The sequence below is a fragment of the Corapipo altera genome, unplaced genomic scaffold (genome assembly GCF_003945725.1).
Source record: "Corapipo altera isolate COAL_440 unplaced genomic scaffold, ASM394572v1 0, whole genome shotgun sequence".
NCBI lineage: Eukaryota > Metazoa > Chordata > Aves > Passeriformes > Pipridae > Corapipo > Corapipo altera.
The window spans coordinates 75,081,905-75,099,974 of record NW_020884872.1 but is presented as its reverse complement, the minus strand read 5'-3'; the positions used below and the strand labels follow the sequence as shown (position 1 = coordinate 75,099,974).

Sequence of the window (18,070 nt, the reverse complement as noted above, 5' to 3'; positions counted from 1 at the left end):
ATTGGAAACCTTTTTCTAAACATTCTAGTTATCTTTGTAAAAATGATCAATAATTTAATGTGAGCAAAGAAGTGCTTTATTCCACACTTCAGTCTTGGTAGCAGTGTAATGGATTGAGCTCACACTTTCCATAGCTAAAATTAATTGAAAGACATAGTCAGGAAGGAAAGTTTACCGAGAAAACTTAGCACATGGAAAAAAAAACAAATGAAAATTTAGTTCTCTATTGCAGTATTGGGCAGCTTGAAAAGTACATCTCAGCTCTACATATCTTAAAATTAGTAGTTTTTATTTCAGTTTACTGAGGAGAAAATAATGAATTTATTAAATTGCTTAATTTACTGACTCATATTTTCACCTTAGGAAGTATTTTTTTCTCTTAGAACCATTTAGAGAGTCCCCATAAGAAATCAATGCTCCTGACTGTTGGGTCTTTTCTCCTCTATCTGAGATGAACAAGAAATAGATTTTTTTTTTTAATTTTGCATAAATTATTAATACATTAATTTTCTCTAACAGGTACCTGTACATAGCAGAACAAGGGTGTGATTATATTATGAGTTAATACAACCTTCTGAGCTTAACCTGTTGTTATTATGAGTGTTTGATGGTTTAAGCATCATGGTAGGAGTTTTGGCACGTGTTAGAAATTAGGTTATGAACAAGAGAAATCCAAGAACCTTTTCTGATACTTAAAATATTCCAGAATTTATGCTACTGCTGATAGGTAGAAATGGACTGTGTAAAAGAAACATGAGAAGAATAAGAATCTTTCTTTTTGGGAAGGATGGGGAAATGCAATACAAGACTAAGTTATTCTGGTATGCAGTGCTTCCAGTTTTCTTGGTGAAAGTCTGGGATTAATTGAAACTTCAACCTTGGACTGGTCTTAGTAGATGTTGTATAGTGAATTTATGTTGGTGAGCTGAGTTGCATTAATTGACTGTGTGCATGTGATGAACTGATGGTAAATGCAAGGTAATATGAATCATCTTAGACCACAGTGAAAGGCAGTTATGTTGAGTTGAATCAGTTTCTTTCTTTCTAAGATGAAGTCAGGACACTTCAGATTGATAGCAACACAGTCTATTCTTTCTCCCAGAAGAACTGGGAGAAAAAATAAAATTGAATCAGTGATATTTCCTTCTGACTAATTTGTTGTATTTTATTTCTAAGGATAGATAACATGACATACTTCTGGGAAATTCAACCACTTAATCTGCATATAATGAAATTTGAGTATTTCAAGTTGCATCACTTCTGGAGTAGTGATAAATTTTGGCTGATGAGTATTGTGTAAAAGAATTTTGGTCTGAAATTGATGTTAGACCACCTAACAGTGAAATTCCATTTTGTGTTTAGAGCAACAGTATAATGTTTGTTTCTTGTGTTGGTAATTGAATGGTTTCTTTTTTTGTTGAATTATTTTATTTTTCTTTCAGTGTTTTGTATCCTACTTGCGTTCAGTTTATTTAATGAAGAACAAGGAAGTATTTGATGTTTTCAAATTGCCTCTAGCAGAATATGCCCTGTAAGTATGGCCAACTTGGAATATGAAAAGTGTATGGTGAAAAGGTTTGCAGTATATCATAGCTTTAAATACCTGTTTTGACTGTGTTAGCACACAGAATTGGACAGTCTTGTGATATATTTTGTTTCACATTTATGCCATCCTTTCAAAGGACATTCTAAATAGATTTTATGTGTAAAAACAGTATATTGCTATGGAGAGCAATAATGGTCCTGTTTCTGACCAGGACAGGGTTAATTTTTTTTAGTAGCTTGGAGAGGACATGGCCAGGACAGGGAGGTTTTCCAGTACCACCTCAGGTCGTTGCTGGGGGTGGGGTGAAGGGACTCTGTTGCATGGAGAAGGGATTCATTCTGGGTGTGTGTGGGGGGAGCTGTCCAGTTTAATAACTTATTGCTGGCTCCCTAGTGAGCATTTCTGCATGTCAGTTACTCTCTCTTTTGTACACTTCTGTTATTAATGTTGTTGCTGTCTCTGTTCGTTTTCTTGTCTCATTGCTGTTTCCAGTCAATTGGTTTTACCTCAACCTGTGATCTTTACCTTTTGTGCTTCCAATTCTCCCCTTCAACCACTCACAGGAGGGAGGGGTGAAAATGAGAGAGGAGTACTTTTGAAGTACAAGAATAGAGAACCATGTTTTGGTTTTTTCCCCTGAGATTTGCCCTTCAGCCTCATGGCTAAATGCCAACCTGTAGAGTGTATTATTTAAAAAGAAGTTGGGGTATCCGAAGATATATTGCAGTCTCATTTTGGTTGTGATTGAGACATTGCTCATTGGCCATAAATTACTTTTCAGAAGATTCAGTGTGTTTAGTAAAGATTAAACATCTGCACTAGACTGAATAGCATCTATTTCGCTATGTCTATTTTTGTACATTCCACATTTTGCATGGGAGGGAAATGAGTCTTGACAGGTTGACTTTCCAGATGACAGCCACCTGAAATTGTTTTAAGATGCAAAGTTTTTGAAATCTCATGGGACATAGGATAGTCATAAGGGAGTAGTAAGGTGTTCAAAGGTACATGGTAAATTAATCTGATGTCTGTGGAATTTCATACAGAGAAGGCTAAAATTTTCAAACTTGTCAGTACATGGCATAATGAACTAAAATGTGACAAATTGCTAGACTGAGGAACACCTGGTCTTCCTGTGCTGTGCTGCCATTAACATGATTATGTTTTTTAAGATACATAAGCCTATTACAAAAGATGCTTTTTAACTTTACAGACTGAGAAATTTTGAAAAAGAACTAGCATAAACTTGAAAGATTTCACTATGCATTGCCTGCCCCTTCTTCTCCTGTGTCGTTTGTCAGCATCTTTAAAATCTTCCTGTAGGTCTTACTGTGCTGAATGTAAGGGATAGTGGTAGAAGATTAGGGCTAAAGGGGATGACCACACAAATTTAACCAGTGGAAGAAACCATCTGGCAGATGGTAGTAATGCTGAATTTTCAGAATCTCAGCGCATCCTTTTGGATTTCAGCATGGCATGGCATCTAGTATCTGAGACTGATGTAGACAGAGTAGTCTACAGTTCTGTTCTGCTGGGGTCTCTGTGCCAGGATTTGGTCCTTCATCAAAATGATTTCTAGTCCCAGCTTTGCAAAGCTACTAATAAGTCATTCCTATATTAAAATGCAGGAAAACAGTTAGCTGTTTGGAGAGAGTAGGAGAGGTTTAGTCAAGGTTATGAAATATATGGAAGTGTAATCAAAAGGTCTGAAGATAAATCTGGGAGGTAATTCTGAGATTCTGTTTTAGTTTCTTGGCACTTTTCTTCCCTTCTCTCCAGACTGTTAGTCAGCCTAAATACACCCTGCAGTTCCCTGGCTTTCAATTCAGTGCACATCCACTGATACATAGATCAGTCAGCTTAATTTATATGAAAGTCCCTCAAAGTCTGGTATGTTTGAATTCTGCGTTTCGAAGCAATCTTGTTTTACATTCTGCAAAACAAACTTATGGCAAAACCTGGAATGGTAATACTTTGTTCCTTTTTTGTTCCTTGTGGATTTTCCAAAAAGTATTTCATCCTTTCTGTCTAGATTTACTGCTAGCTTGATAGGTGTTACTCCACTAAAAATCCTGCAGAGAAAATAGGCTACTTAATGCCCCTGTCAGGTTTGCATTTCAGGCTGTTTTCAGCTTTCCCCATTGCTCTCTTGCCTGGCTTCTCTGTGCACTAAGATTCTCTTAAGCTCTGTTGATAAAATCTGCAGAAAAGCAGTAATCTTTTTCACTTTTATATGTTTTACATATATATATATATATATATAAAAACCAATTTGTATAAAAAACAAAATGTGTGTGCATGTCTGTATGTGCATATAGACATATACAGACATGTGTACTAGTGATCAAGCACCTTTAAGCTATGCTACATTATTATTCTCTCCAGTATCCTCTCATTAGAAATTGCTATAAAGAATAATTTGCTGCAGGAAGACTTGCACAGGCCTTGTGTTAACATAAGCAGCCTTTAAGTTTGGTGAAGGAAAAACTCTAAAAACTCATAAAAGAGAAATTTGTCTTTTTTACTTCAAAGCACACCTTTGAAAACATAAGAAAATGTAAACAAACAACAAGGCGAAGAGGAGTAATTACTTAGTCTGGCCTCCTGGATAGGAGACAAGGTAAAGAGGAGGCAGTGTTCTGAAATATTTTACTTCTCAGGCACTTATTTTATTAAGTGCTAACATATATACACACCATTCTCCATGGGCAAATCTTAACAGTGTGCTGGATGGACGGGTTAGTCACAGCTCTAAGGGGTTGCCAAGGAAGGTAATTTCCTCTGTGAATTTAATCATGTCTTCCAGGAGGATATTTTTCTCTGTTTATCCCTGTATTGGTACACAGAGAATAAATAAAGCAGGTTGAAGTCAAGTTACTGGGAAAAATGCCTGATATACCCAACTTGGTACCCAGATAGTTTTGCAAGTGTTGCTTGCAGATCAGTGTTACAAAGCTGCACTGAAATGGGTGATATCAGAACACACGATCCATCTTTACTTCTTGTGCTGTTACCTAGTTAATCTCAACCTCATATAGTATTACTCATACGGACCGCAGCATTCCCTGCAGTCATTGGTAGAGTTTGGGCACTTCTCACTCAACTCCCTCTCAACCACCTGGAGATCTAGCTGTCCCTTCCTGAGCTTCTGTAACTACTTCTGTAAGCTTCTGCCATACAGCTCTCTGAACAAGCTTCAGTCTTCTCTTTCAAAGTCCAGGGTCATTATTCTCTTAGTCATCTTCCTAATTTCTTCTATGATCTTGAGCTACCTTTTCTCAATCTGCAGCCAAGCTTGCTATTAAGCTTCACTCACCTTAGAAGTAAATGTATTTGCATATGCATAAGAAACAGTTCCAGTAGAGTGCCTCTCAGAGTTGACCAAGCCAGCTACTTGAAGAAAGGATTTTTTTAATGCACTCCAGAAAGCCTTGTTACTTGTGCTGTGCTGTTTTGTCCTTTGAGTAGGTGTCAGGGTGGCTCAGGTACCAAAAACACCAGAGCTTGCAACTGCAGTGTTGAGATTCCTTTTGCTTCTGTAAGGAAGACTACATCTTGGTCTTTTGAGTGATTAGATTAAAACCATAACATCCTCTTTGTTCACCTTCTTTTTGGGCCTGACCCATAAGCTCTTGAATAGGCATTAGAGCTCCTTAATGTAGAGGAATAAAGCTGACTGGTAAGTAAATAGCACAGCAAAGGCAATTTCTCTGTTCATTTTGTTTATTAATCAGACCATCTGGAAAGCCTGTTAGTTCACATTTGTGTCACTTCAATTGATGTGATTTCTCCTGTTTTCGAATGGTTGCTCATCCTGTCTTCTGAAAACATTTTAAATGTTAAACATAGATGTAGCATATATTGCAAGGCAAGTAATACATACTTCTTCTGTTGAAATAGCTTCTGGGAGTATTTAACCTTTTTCAAGCTATTTTAAATCTTTGTCTGAACCTATTCTACAGTAAAAGTAATCACTGGGCTGTGTTTTTATGTGTTCAAATAATTCTGAAGAAGTTCACTAATGGAATATGTCTTATATTTAGTAAATGTAGTAGGTTAATATTAGGGTGAATCACTAACTTGTCTAAAACTGTTGTGCAGCAGTTCAACATAAGTGACCTCAGATTCTTTACAACTGGCTCATATTTCAAAAAGGACTAGCAATCTTCTAGGTGCAGGTTATGAACATTTGTGACACTTAAATCTTTAAAGGTTGGACTGGTCTTACATTTCTGGTTTAATTTGTTTTGTGCAAGGACAGATTTTGCTTTGAGTGTCTTAAGATTCAATCTTTAAGGAGTTAAGAGAGATGGCCAGCTTTTCTCTTATCCAAATAGAGACATAGTGAACTTATGTTAATGTAAACACACTCAAGGTCTTTGATAAGCACAATTAACAAACCATAGAAAAGGCAGTATTTTAAGTATGTTACACTATTTATTTAAATTAATTTAAAAAAAGTTTATTAATGTTTGATCCTCCTTATTCAATAGAAACAAAAGTAGTATTCTCTTTAAAGCCATACAGGGTTATTTCTTTGCAATTTTACTCTTTTAACATATTTCCTGAAATCCCTGTGAACTTACTTACTTACTTGAGTACTTAACAGAGGTACTTGAGCACTGTATGCCATTTGTTTAGTTACATCTATTCATTCCCTAATTAACTTTAGAGAATGCTGATGTCTGGCCACCTCAGTTTCACTTGATTAGAAATGTGATTTATAGTAGCAAAATAATCCATTGGTTTCAGTATTGCTTTTAGAAGCTGATTTAAAATGTCTTTCTGGAAGAGCTTGCTCTCAAGAAGTCATTCCACAATATGAAACAGGATTGTCACTTGGTTTGTCAGCTGAATTTGTGTTACCATTTAAAGGCTACCATAATCTGAGGGCTACATTGTTGTGTTAGTATGTTTTTAGTGTGTTAGAATTTATGAAATCTCACTAAACAACCTACCCGCTTTTTGTCTATATTTATCAGAAAACCGTGCACCCTTCTTATTCCAGATGAGTGTGTGAAACGCTAGTGCTAAAATCAAAAAATACCTGTAACTTCAGTTAGAGTAGTATTGTGGTCTGAGTGGCGTGTAATGAATCATTGTAAACTAATATTGCCCTTTCTAGTTTATGAAAAGAAAAACTGGTTCATGTATTGAGTTTTTTTAGTATGAATGAGCTATAGATTTGGCAAATGATTAAGAAATAATTTCTAAAGAAACAATCAAATCTTACAAAAAGCTTCTGAGGAGGCTTTTAGCAACAGTAGAATGTGTTTGTCCCAGGTTGTTCTCCACTTGGAAGATACTGTGAAAAAGAGGCAGTAATGAGTGAAAATGCTGACATTTCTTTGGGAAGCTATGTAATTAAAATTATTTGGGGATTATTGCATGCACTTTGTCTGAGCTTATCTACTATTACTTTCGTACCAAATAAAATTGACCTTAACGCCTTCTGTCTCCCTTATGTCTGAGGTCTGTATTCTTTTGGTTCAGAAGTAATTTGAATTCTGATTGCACTGGTCTTTTTTGGTAGGGTTGCTAAGCAGCGTAGAAAAATTTGCCAACGCTAACTGATAATTAATTTTATTTAGTTATTAAGTAAGATGTCAGTGCAGTACAGCACTGTGGCAAATGGAATTTCATGGCTGAATGAAAAAAAAACCTGTGGTGAAGTCTCGTCCACATCATGTGCTGCTCTTCCTGTCTGTTTTGTAACTTTTGCTGTGGAGAGAATAGTTTTTTCACCTTGTCAAACCCTGATCTTTGATGCAGCTCTGGAAGCATAGAAGAAAAGCTCTGAGAGAATTGGAGTTTTCAACTCTGTGTACATTGTGCCTGTCTTCAGGAGAAAGAGAAGCGAACACTGATTGCAAAATCTGGAAGAGCAAAAAAACGTTTCTCTTGCAAAGGATTTGTCTCTTGCAACTTTGATTCCCTTGCTGAAGAGATTGAATGCAACAATCTCTTGATGTGTGTTTTACTGTGCCTGATGTTAAGGCCCAATTCCATGTTTGAACGGCCTCTAGCTGCTGCAGTGAAGCATTACATCTGCTTTGTTTGGTTATTTCCATTACACTTAGTCAATAGGCCAAACTTTTAACACATCCTTTCATTGCAAAGGTAGGTAGTGTTTGCTGTCAAACACTAAAACAAATTGAAGATTGTTTCTCCAGTTTCAGTTCCCAAAGCTCTTAGCAGTGCACTGTCAGTAAATGTGCAAAATACATTGCATAAAAATTTCCTTTGATTTTTTTCATAAAACTCTGTTTTCTTTGTTACTGCTGTTAATTGCATGTGGAATAAGAGTGCTGAGTTATCAGAAATACTACACCAAAATTTTTACATTAAAAATAAACTTTATTTGTTGAAAGACTTGTTCCTTATCCTAACAGTGTGGGTTGCTTTTCGTGTGCATGCCCACTTTTCAGTGTTTTAACCTGTGGCTGGTACCAAAAGTGCACTGTTTAACCACAACCGTGGTTGCATTTGGGGTTTTTTTTGTTTGTTACTTAAGCAGAGTGCCCCTCTGTTTGACTACTCTGTCCCATTGGCCATCGTTAACAGTTCAAGACTCTCCAGGGCCTACAATCCACTCTTGCTGCTCTGCAGTACCTTTTTTATGCTTCATGGACTGGTTATAATGACTCTTCTGCCAGGGAGTATAGATTTGATTTTTCTCCTATGCTATAACTCAGGTTTCTTTATTCAGAGCTGTGTGGTGGAAAGAAGAAATAATGCTGTCTACTTGATAGCAGCAAGCAACATTGTGAGGAGAGGTGGTGTATAGCTATGCATATTCTGAATTGAAAGGGGCTAGTGTTTTATATGTGTGTGTGCATGTGTATATATGTAGCCAGTGTAGCTGGTTAAATCCTTTATTCCTTTGTTAAATGTATGTACAAGCCCCAGGTAATACTAATGCTATCTGTTCTGTATCGTGTGTTTTTAAATGTCGCTGTGGTCTCTGTGTGTTCCTTGTACAGTACCAGTGTCCCCTCACATTTTTTTATTCACCTAATATGGCAGCTCATGAATTCTGAAAGAGACTTTAAATATTGCTTTTTCTCAATTTAGATTTGACAGAGTCAGGTGTAATAATAGTGGACAATTACAAAGTTGAAGAAGAAGTCAAAGGAGCTGTTGGAGACAGGGAATCTGTTCCCATGCAGTGCTCTCCAGTAGGGTTGATAGACAGGATTTCTGTTTTTTGCCCAATTTTTGTCCCTTCATCTAATGAGTATTTGTTTAACTTTGAATTGTCATAACCAACTGGATAAAAGAATAGTTTTGTTGGCACTACTAGTTACATATATCATGAAGGTAAGACCTTGCAGTAGAGTGGTGCAAGCAGGTGAAATTACCTTTAAGGGAAAAATGTCTCTCCCTCAACTTTTTCTGCCATTAGTCTTTTATCCATACTGTGTTTGTTCTTATAATCTCTCAGTCACTTTGAGATGGTGGGGATAATGTTCTGAGTGCACTACCAACAGTGAAGCACGCTGACAGGTCAATGCTAGCTCAGTCCTTGGTATGGTATCCATGTATCTTCAATACCAAATTACACTGGTGTTTCTTCCACTACATTTTACTGTGAATCATAGATAATTGGGTCATATCTACAACTTTGCAGCTTCTTAGTTTGCTTTTCTTCCTGGGAGGTTTTTAACTCTTCTTGATAGTTCTCAGTTACTTCATATTCCTTCCTCTTCCAATATTCACTTGTATTTTTGAAGCTGGATTTTTGTAAATGTGTTGATCAAAATGAATTATCGTGATTGAAATTTAATTACTTGAGCCATCAATGACGTATTCTAATTTAGTAAAATTTTGTGTATCTACCTTTTAAATTAATTTATTGTTTAATTTCATGCTTTAGGTCACTTGGTCTTGCAATGGCACCTCGTGTGAGGTTTCTTCAAAGAGTTCGGAAACAGCTATGTGCAAATGAGGCAGCCAATGGGACAGATCACTCAGATGAGACAGAGCAAAATGAAAATACCCTCTCCTCAATAAATGAGGAAAGAGTGGAGAAACGTGGAACTAATTTCAGTGGAAAAACATCTGTTAACAAAACAAAGGAAAATGAGAGAAGGAAAGAAATAGAGGAATGTTCTTCCAGTGAAGGTGCTGAGGAGAGTGGCGAGTCTGAGGATGAGTTGAAAGAACTATCTGAGGAGGAAGAGGCAGAAAAAGAAGGTCCTGTACCAAGCAGGGTACCAAACTCAGACTCCGTGCAGTTCTTTGAAGATGATGATGACGACGATGATGATGATACTAAAGGTCTTGATTTGCTAACAGTGAAACAACGGGATGTTTTTGGTGTTGAAAGTAAAGATAATCCAGCACCGGTAAGTGCACTTGACAGTAAGGCTCATGGATCATAATGATTTTATATAGGGCATGCTCCAAGGAAGGAGGAGAAAGAGAAAATTCTACCCTTAGTAGAATACTCGAAGTCAGATGTGTTGTGTATGTGTATCAGGGGTCATAAATACTCCCAAAAAAATAAGTGGTGTGACTTAAGCTTTTATCATTTTATGCAGTTAGTTAGCATAAAGTAGTTTTATTTGCTATACTGAATATCCTTGTACTTGCTTTAATTTATGAATAATAGGAGTTGAATACCTGGGAAATTTTGACAGTTTTAATTCTTATCACTTACTAATTCGCTTGTACCTCTCTAAATAGCTGCCACTTTCAGTCGTAATTTCAATGCTGAACTGCAGTTTATAGCACTGGGAACAGAATTGCAATACATAATGAGCCACTTCTCAGTAGAAATCGTAACAAAATGATCTTTAAAAAAACGTAACTTTCAAACATTTTTACTTTCAAAAGGACTTTTGCAATTCAGAATTGAGCCAGTATCAGAGAGAGTGCAAAGCATGGTTATAAAGGCTTGTTAAAAGTATTCGTGTAAATCTTTCATTTCCCTGGAGAGTAGCTTTATAGTTTGGATATTTCTGTCCTTGGTGTTCTGAGAAATGTTGCTTTCATTTAATCTGAGTAAGGGTGATTTTGTGTGGGTTTTTTTTTAATTATTATTTCTGTAGAGCACATTTGGTATTTGCATATTGTGATTTTTTTCTTTTGGTGTATCCTTTGCTATCTCACAGCTATATTTCTGTAGTAAAAAGATGCGAATGAAATAGTCATCTGGTTCAGCAAGATGTTTTTCTGAACTTATATGCATGCAAGGGGAACCTCCTGTTAAGCAAAGTATTTATTTTTCCAACTGGTATTTTAAATCTTTTTTTTTTTGTATGCTATTACTTAACAACACAGGGCACTTCTCATGACCTTAATGCTAATCAGCCCACTAGCTGCATTTATAACCAGCATGTTTCCTTTAGTGTGTAGTAAAGTGTATGAACTAGTTTTATCAGCTATCTTCGTGAAAGATGAGCAGTTGCACAGTAATCCGACCACTGCCTGCGCTCTCTTCTCTACTGTGAGGAGACTGCTGCAGGTTGCCATCTTGTCTGAGAACTATGGAAACAGGGATGGTCCTGGAATGAACTTTCTGTTCCTGTTATTCTAGGCCAGAGTGGTTCTGCCCAGGCAGAATCACTGCCAGGCAGTAGCTTATATTTATTAATAAATTTCAGTTTCATGTAGAAAAGAAATAGCTATTTTAAAAACAAAGTGAAGTAAAATATTTCTGCCTTATTTAAAGAATGGTGTTCCCACAGCTTTCTTATTGCTTCTACAATTTTGCATGCTGAAATATACAGACAATTTCATGCTGTTTTTGTATATTGCAAAGTTTTGTTCAGGAAATGGTAAAAGGTGAAACTTTGAGGTAAAAGAATAAACAAAAGAAATTTTATGAAAAATACAAGTGATTTAGAAAGTAATTTTTAGCCTCACGGATAACCTTTTAACAGTTTTCCAGCATTAAACATTTATAGGTTAGTTTATTTCAGGCAAGTCAGACATTATTTTTTGTGATTCAGTGTTTATAAACTGCAGTGAGTGTTAGTGGTTTGTACTTGGTGTGCAAGTGTGGAAGACCTTGTATCACCTGAAGTATCCTGTACTTGGGGGCATAATAATGAAATATTTAGTTACTCTTCTAAGCAACTCTGACCAAAAAAATGAAAAGTTTCAAGATCTGTGTCATTAAGAACTTAAATTATATTTAAATCATCTCCTGCAGAAATGCTTATGGTAGTGAAATATCTAATTTTTAGAAAGTAGAAATGCAGAGCATGCTCTGCATAACTGTGGGAAAGAGTCTTGATCAATGCATACAGTATTGTGGGGTTTATTAGAGTAGTTACTGTGAAAATTGTTCATAGATTGTGGAATGCTTTAAATGTAAGGATTCTGTTTTTAGTAAGAATAAGAGAATATAGGTTTCTATCTATATTAACTTTTAATGTTTTGTTATACAAATGCACATAGTAGAAATTACATAGAAAAACTCAGACATTTTGCATTTTTTATTTCACTTGTATTTCTCAACACCTTATTTTGTGGATCTTGAAACCAAATTGGTAATGTGCAACACTTTTTATATTTTTTCCCCATTTGTATATTTTCTGGATAGAAGTTTTTAAGTATGAACATACAGTGTATATTCTGCTACATTGGTTAGAGGGGTTTTTTGAAAAATTTATTCTGTGTGTTAAGTAAGGTAGGAGTCCTGTGCAAACATTGGTATGTGGTCATCTAAAGGGAGGATTTTGAGTTTACCCCCAAAGTTTGAATTCAGTTTGCCTTTATACTTTTAATATGTGTGATTGATTTTGCAATTTCACTATTTTTGTGTTACGCTTCTTTTGGCAGCGAAATAGTCCCGCTTGCTGTGATCACTGAGCTTCAGGATATGTTTTGTAAATGGAAACATTATGTTCAGTTTTAATTTTTGAGTAGCTGTTGTTAAAGACGCCATTGGTTTCTCATCCTTGTGTCTACCCTAGTCCCTCCAATGGAAGAAGGAGCAGGAAGAGGTGTTAGGCTGGCTCCGAGTATTCTGTGTGGTGTTGTAGTGCCCGGACCTTTGATTACAAGGTGGAGTTGGCTCATCCATCTTTGTAACAAGGGAAAGGAACTAGTCAGAAGGAGCAGGGTTTATTTAAACTGATGATGGAGTGGAAGGGGATTTGTGGGATTTTCATAGAACATTTTGTTGTTGTTGTTGTTGTTGGGTACATGGTACCCAACCTAACAGTGAAAGGTAGATCATAATGTGAAGTGGGACACATCCAGTGTTAATCCTTCTAACAGTGTGACTTTTGGCTCAATTCCACTGTTTCCCTTTCTTATTGCGGCCATTGGCCACGTGCGTACTCTGTCTCCATCGTTTTGTGACAACAGATAAAAAAGAAAAGTTTGTTCTCTGCATTGTTGTATAAAAGGAGAAGCCTTGGATAAGGTGAAAGACCTTGGCAGATGTTGCAATTTTGTTATGAGCTTCTGAGCTCATTTTTTAAGAGGTACTCACTGGCTGCTCAATTTATGAATTTTACTTAGATATGTCAGGATTTTTAGCTGGTGATATAACTCATGGGACTTATTTAGAAGTATAATGCTCTTATGCATAAAAAGAAGGTCAGCTATATCCATAGAGCCACTAGCAGATAGGCAGTATTTAGCTGTTGTGTTAACATTATGGAAATTATTCTTTTAAAGTGCATTTAACACTTTTTAGCAGTATTGATGTTGCAAAGGCTGTAAGTACTCCCTGGTTACAAACTTTGTTTCCAATGCTAATTGCACGAAATTAGTTGTTGCATTAGGCAATTCAAGGGCTATACTTGTTAAATTTTAAGCATTATTTATTTTGAGAACTAAGATTAAGCCTATAATATTTTTTCTTGGTTTCGTTCATACTTTGAGTCAACTTGTCAAACATATCGCATACTGTCAGACTTGTCTTCTGCTCTTGAATCTCTGTTTCAGCCTGAAAAAATACTAAATTGCTAAGTTCTTAAGATTGCTCTGACTTCCTCTCTGTGCCCCCATTCCTTGTTTTATGGACCCCTAAAACTTTTCAGGTGTGTTTGCTGACTGCTTGGAACACTGTAACAAGCAAAAGCATACAGGGGACTGCTTTAAGTAGCACTCCCAGATTCCTTAGAGTTAATCTGGACTCTTGAAGAGCCTGCTGTTTGAATACTATAGTGGGAAATTATTTTATGTGCCATGATTCTGTCTCAGCTACTTGGCTTGCCCTGCAGTTCAATAATATTACATACAGTGAAATTTTCTTACAGTTCTCAAACACATAAACACTATAAACTGACATATTATGACTTGGATACGTACATGTTTATAAAAGGAGGAAAGAAGAAACAAAGGTAAATCTCCCTAACTAGAGATGATTAGTGAGTCTATACCAAGAAGCAGAGGGTGATAGCTCTTTGTTATGTGGACTTTGCCCAGTAAATGGATCAAGGAAACATGATTTAATATGCACCAAAGTGAGGACATAATCTCCTAGGGGACAGCAGCATAGAAAATACCCAAAGGAGGGAAGAAGCAGCAAGGGAGCAAGCTGGCTGGCTCTGGTAACAGTGTTTCCCTTAGGGGTAGCCTTCTTTGTTCCTGCTGTAGCAGTGTTTTCTGTCCAAGAGAAGAAAGCTGCTCCGAGCAGCCTGCTAGCTCTAAAGAGAGCAACGTCTCCATTTTTCCTTGGAGACATGTTGCAAAGCTGGCATTCTGGCAGAGAAAATAGAGAAGTTATTTATTTTTAAGTTAAATAAAAGTCAATACTTTCTTTTTTAGTTAGTGAAGCTGTGGGTTAAAAAAAATCCTTAATTCCACGTGCTACCTGAAGCACCTCGCAGGTTGTCTTCACTCTGCTGAATCTGCTGACCTACCACATCATTTGCTGTCCTAATGAGAGGAAGCTATTTTGTAGTGTTTCTGTGGCTAACTTCACTGAAGTACTTTGAAATTTATTTTAAACAGTCTAAAAGTTTTGAACCTGTTCATTAGTGGAGATCTTTCTAGGGGATTGATGGTTCATGCTGTGCAGAGTGCTGTGAGCATGCTCAGGTTTCAGTGTCTGGTGTAAATTTAGGTTGTGGTGATGTGTGTGCTTTGTCTTGCAATTAAACAGACCTGAAATGACTGAGAGGGATCTGTGGTCTTGCATCTCAAGAAATATTAGAGTGCTGTATTATTTAAAATGATTCACTAAAATCCTATTCATTAAATACTTCCAGTAGGTTACTCAAGCCTGAACTAACACCCTCGGTTTTAATTGTTCTTTATCACTGATTTATAACCTTATTTAATATATTGCAAGAGTTTCATAGATGAGGGTGAATGAACCAAATTAAATCTGCCTAGTTGTAATCAATAGTCTCTGAATCCATAGGATTTGTAAATTCTAAAATGCCACAGTTTCCTCAGTGCTTGCTGGGCGAAGGCATTGGAAGTATGTATAACTATGACGTAGTTTTGGATAAGTGGTTTTCTAGAAGTTGAGTGCTAAAATTGTGAAATGCTACTAGAAATTACACAACACTAATTTTTAAAGGAAGTGCTGCTTCCTGAAATAGTAATAATGCAGACCAACTAGCAAATACGTATCTGGAGTCTTTCAATTACCTGTCAGCACAGTATATAGTTAAAATTATGAGAATTATTCTTTGCTGTATAGTGAATGTCTTCTCTGATACAGACATCTGCTACCATAAGCATTGCCTAACAAACTACCTCTGCATATTTTAAACAATATTTTGGGGCAGATTTCTAAATTTGTGTCAGAGCTGTGTAATTTTTGGCTGAAATAGTTTGATAATTATGGAGATAAAATTTGTGGGTTTGGTAATGATTCATCAGCTATTAGCCAAAGTGAGTCCCTGGGTAATTCATTACAGTATTACTAACAAGCTACAGATTGTAATTTAGTGACTATTTTAAAAAGGAAAAATGTGTTTAGTATGGTGTTTCTGAATATCAACCTGCTGACTGACCAGGAGCTAGGCCAGTGATCACAGGAAGTCTCCTTGGTTGCATGGAGCTGATGCTCCTTGTTTCCATGAGACTTTGGTTTGTCCCCAGCTATGAAGAATCATAGTATTGTCAGGGCCAACTGGGATGGAGTCTCTTACCTTCTGCAGGCTGGTCTCTCTGCTCTCCATCTTGGAGAAAGCAACAGCTGTTGCTTCTAGGGATAAAAATCTCTGAAAGAAGCTTTGCTTTGAATGAGTGAAAGGAAATTAAAACAACTAAGACTACAGCCTCTGACTTTATTTCAGTAAAAAATAAATGAAGAATAAATGTCTTTGGGCCAGCCTGGCTGGGAAGTCTTCGAGGTGTTCTTATCCTTTACCATGCTGTTTCTGTGGTAGCTTTCCACTTATTTCAGTGTGGGGTGGTTTCTCTCCTTTGCCTGAGCTACGTGTGTGTTTGTTCCTCTTGCAAGAAGTGTTCAGCTAGCTGATGCTCGTCGGATCAAGATACACTGCTTTACCTGCTCCTTATGGCCCATATGTTCTGTGTGGATCTCTGTGAAGCAACACGGTTGTGCTTGAGAAGTGAGATGTCTGGCAAACATGCCTGAAGAAAATGGGGTGCATTAGTAAATCACTCAGGAAAGCATACAGATGGGTGTCCTTGAGTGGGAAAACAAAATGACACAGGTAACTTTTTGAGGAGCTAAATGACAGTATATTTTTTCTCAGATTTGTCCCCTGTGTGATCAAGACCACAAAGCATTCTTTAAAACTGTCTTTCATGTTATTTTTCTGTGGTAATAGTGACTGTGCTTCTTGCAGAGAGACTGCATAGGTAGGCAGCTGGAGAAGAAAAGCCAATGTGGTTTTTAAAATTAGTTTTATCTGCGAGCAGAGTGGAAGAGGAGTGTGTCTGAGGTACTTGTGCAATGCAGACTTTGCTATGAGTATTCTGGGAAGGGAACACAAACCAATATCTGTCTGAAATAATAGTTAGTACTGACACTGTTCATTTTAAACTGGAGTTGCTGAAAGTACCTTTCTTGTTTCCATTATCTCCACATTGAGCAAAATTAATATTAGTTGATGTTTTGTTTGCGTTGTCTCTGAGTCAGTGGTAGAGTGGCAAAACACCATCTCTGCAGTGACAGCTTTCCACCAGGTTCACAGAGAGACCAGGTCTTGCAGAGCATAAAACGACAGCATGTATTTCTGTCTTCATAAATCTTTTGTAGTGCATATCCCTCTTAGTTTTGGGGAAATACTATTTTTCAGTGACCACTCTTCCCCTGTATATACATACAGTTCTAGTCCGAGTTCTGTTGGTTCTTACTTATAGGTAATATTCTTGCGTTTGGCTACTTTAGATCTCATTAATGCAGAGCATGAAGTCCCTTTGGTGAGGTCACAAATCCCAATGTTAGTCCCAAGTTGTGGTGGTTTTTTTTTTTTGGTTTTTGTTTTTTTTTTTTTTTTTTTTAAATGGAAGGCAATAGAAGAGCAAGCTGATAATACTAAGATGCAAATTAACAGCTGCCTTAAGCCTTTCCATCTGAGGCTTGTTTACATTGAGATACACCTATCCAAATGTACTTCAGCTATCACTGTTCACAGGCTTGTAATGCAGTTGGCACATGTTCCGCTGGATTCTATTGTATTACAACCACTGGAACTCACTGATGTGGGTTTGCAGAGATGAGTAAATCCTCAGTTTGCTTGTGTATTTTGAGAATAGCATGCTGACCTAGAATTAGATAATCTCTACTAAAGAATAAGTCTCTGTGAACTGTTGCTATTATTTCCTGTGATGTCTAGTTGGTGTTATATTGAGCATGGGAAGAGGGCAACTTCGAAAGAGTTTTGTGAAAATTTGTGTCCTGGCTCATGGATGGGTACTGTATTTGCAAGACAGGTTTTCACTGTGTTTTCTTATGTCCTGTTTATTGAGGTTCTCCCTTCAGGTTGAAATTTGAGATTCACTTGAATTGTAGATGGAAATTATATTTGCAGAATAAATTTAAAATTGTGTGTCTTTGCTTTCATGGTGTTTTACTTGGCATTTGTGGAACAGTGTTACAGTCTCAGATAAAATACTAGGTGTTTTTATTTTTTATTTAACAGCTGTGGGTTATAGTAGTTTGTTACTTTCTCTAGCTATTGTACCAATAGTTTACCAAACAATGTTGTCTGAGAAGTATAAATAACTTCTTGTTTGTTGATTCATTTTTATGGTGGTCACAAAAAGATGAAACTTCTTAAAAATAAGTATACCATCTGGAATATATTTATGTGTATGCTATATGCCAGAATGATGTGGTAGCAAGAAAGCATTGATTTCTGCTACTGATCATTATTATCAATGAGAAAAATCTGGTAGGTCAGTGATTGTTAATACAAAAGTATATTTTGATCAGTGACTGAAAAGAAATATTCATCGTATCTCCAGCTTTGGGATGCAAATTTTAAATGGGAGTTTCTAGTACATATAGCTCTTAGATCAGTTTAGAAGCAGTGTTCGAAGAAGGGGGCACATTGTAAAGTAAAGCTTTGTAAGTAGCTGTGACAGAAGCTATTTGGTCTGGTGTAAAGAGAGGATTGAAGGGAGAAAGGA

General features: G+C 36.7%; 1 protein-coding gene across 1 annotated transcript in view; it reads left to right on the top strand.

Moving 5' to 3' along the window:
* DDX10 (DEAD-box helicase 10) overlaps nucleotides 1–18,070 on the top strand; it is a 165,406-nt gene that overhangs the window by 39,213 nt on the left and 108,123 nt on the right. Inside the window, exons 12-13 of the mRNA XM_027638406.1 lie at nucleotides 1,443–1,531; nucleotides 9,423–9,894. Of these exons, the coding sequence (XP_027494207.1) occupies nucleotides 1,443–1,531; nucleotides 9,423–9,894 (561 nt within the window). The remainder of the gene's footprint in view (nucleotides 1–1,442; nucleotides 1,532–9,422; nucleotides 9,895–18,070) is intronic.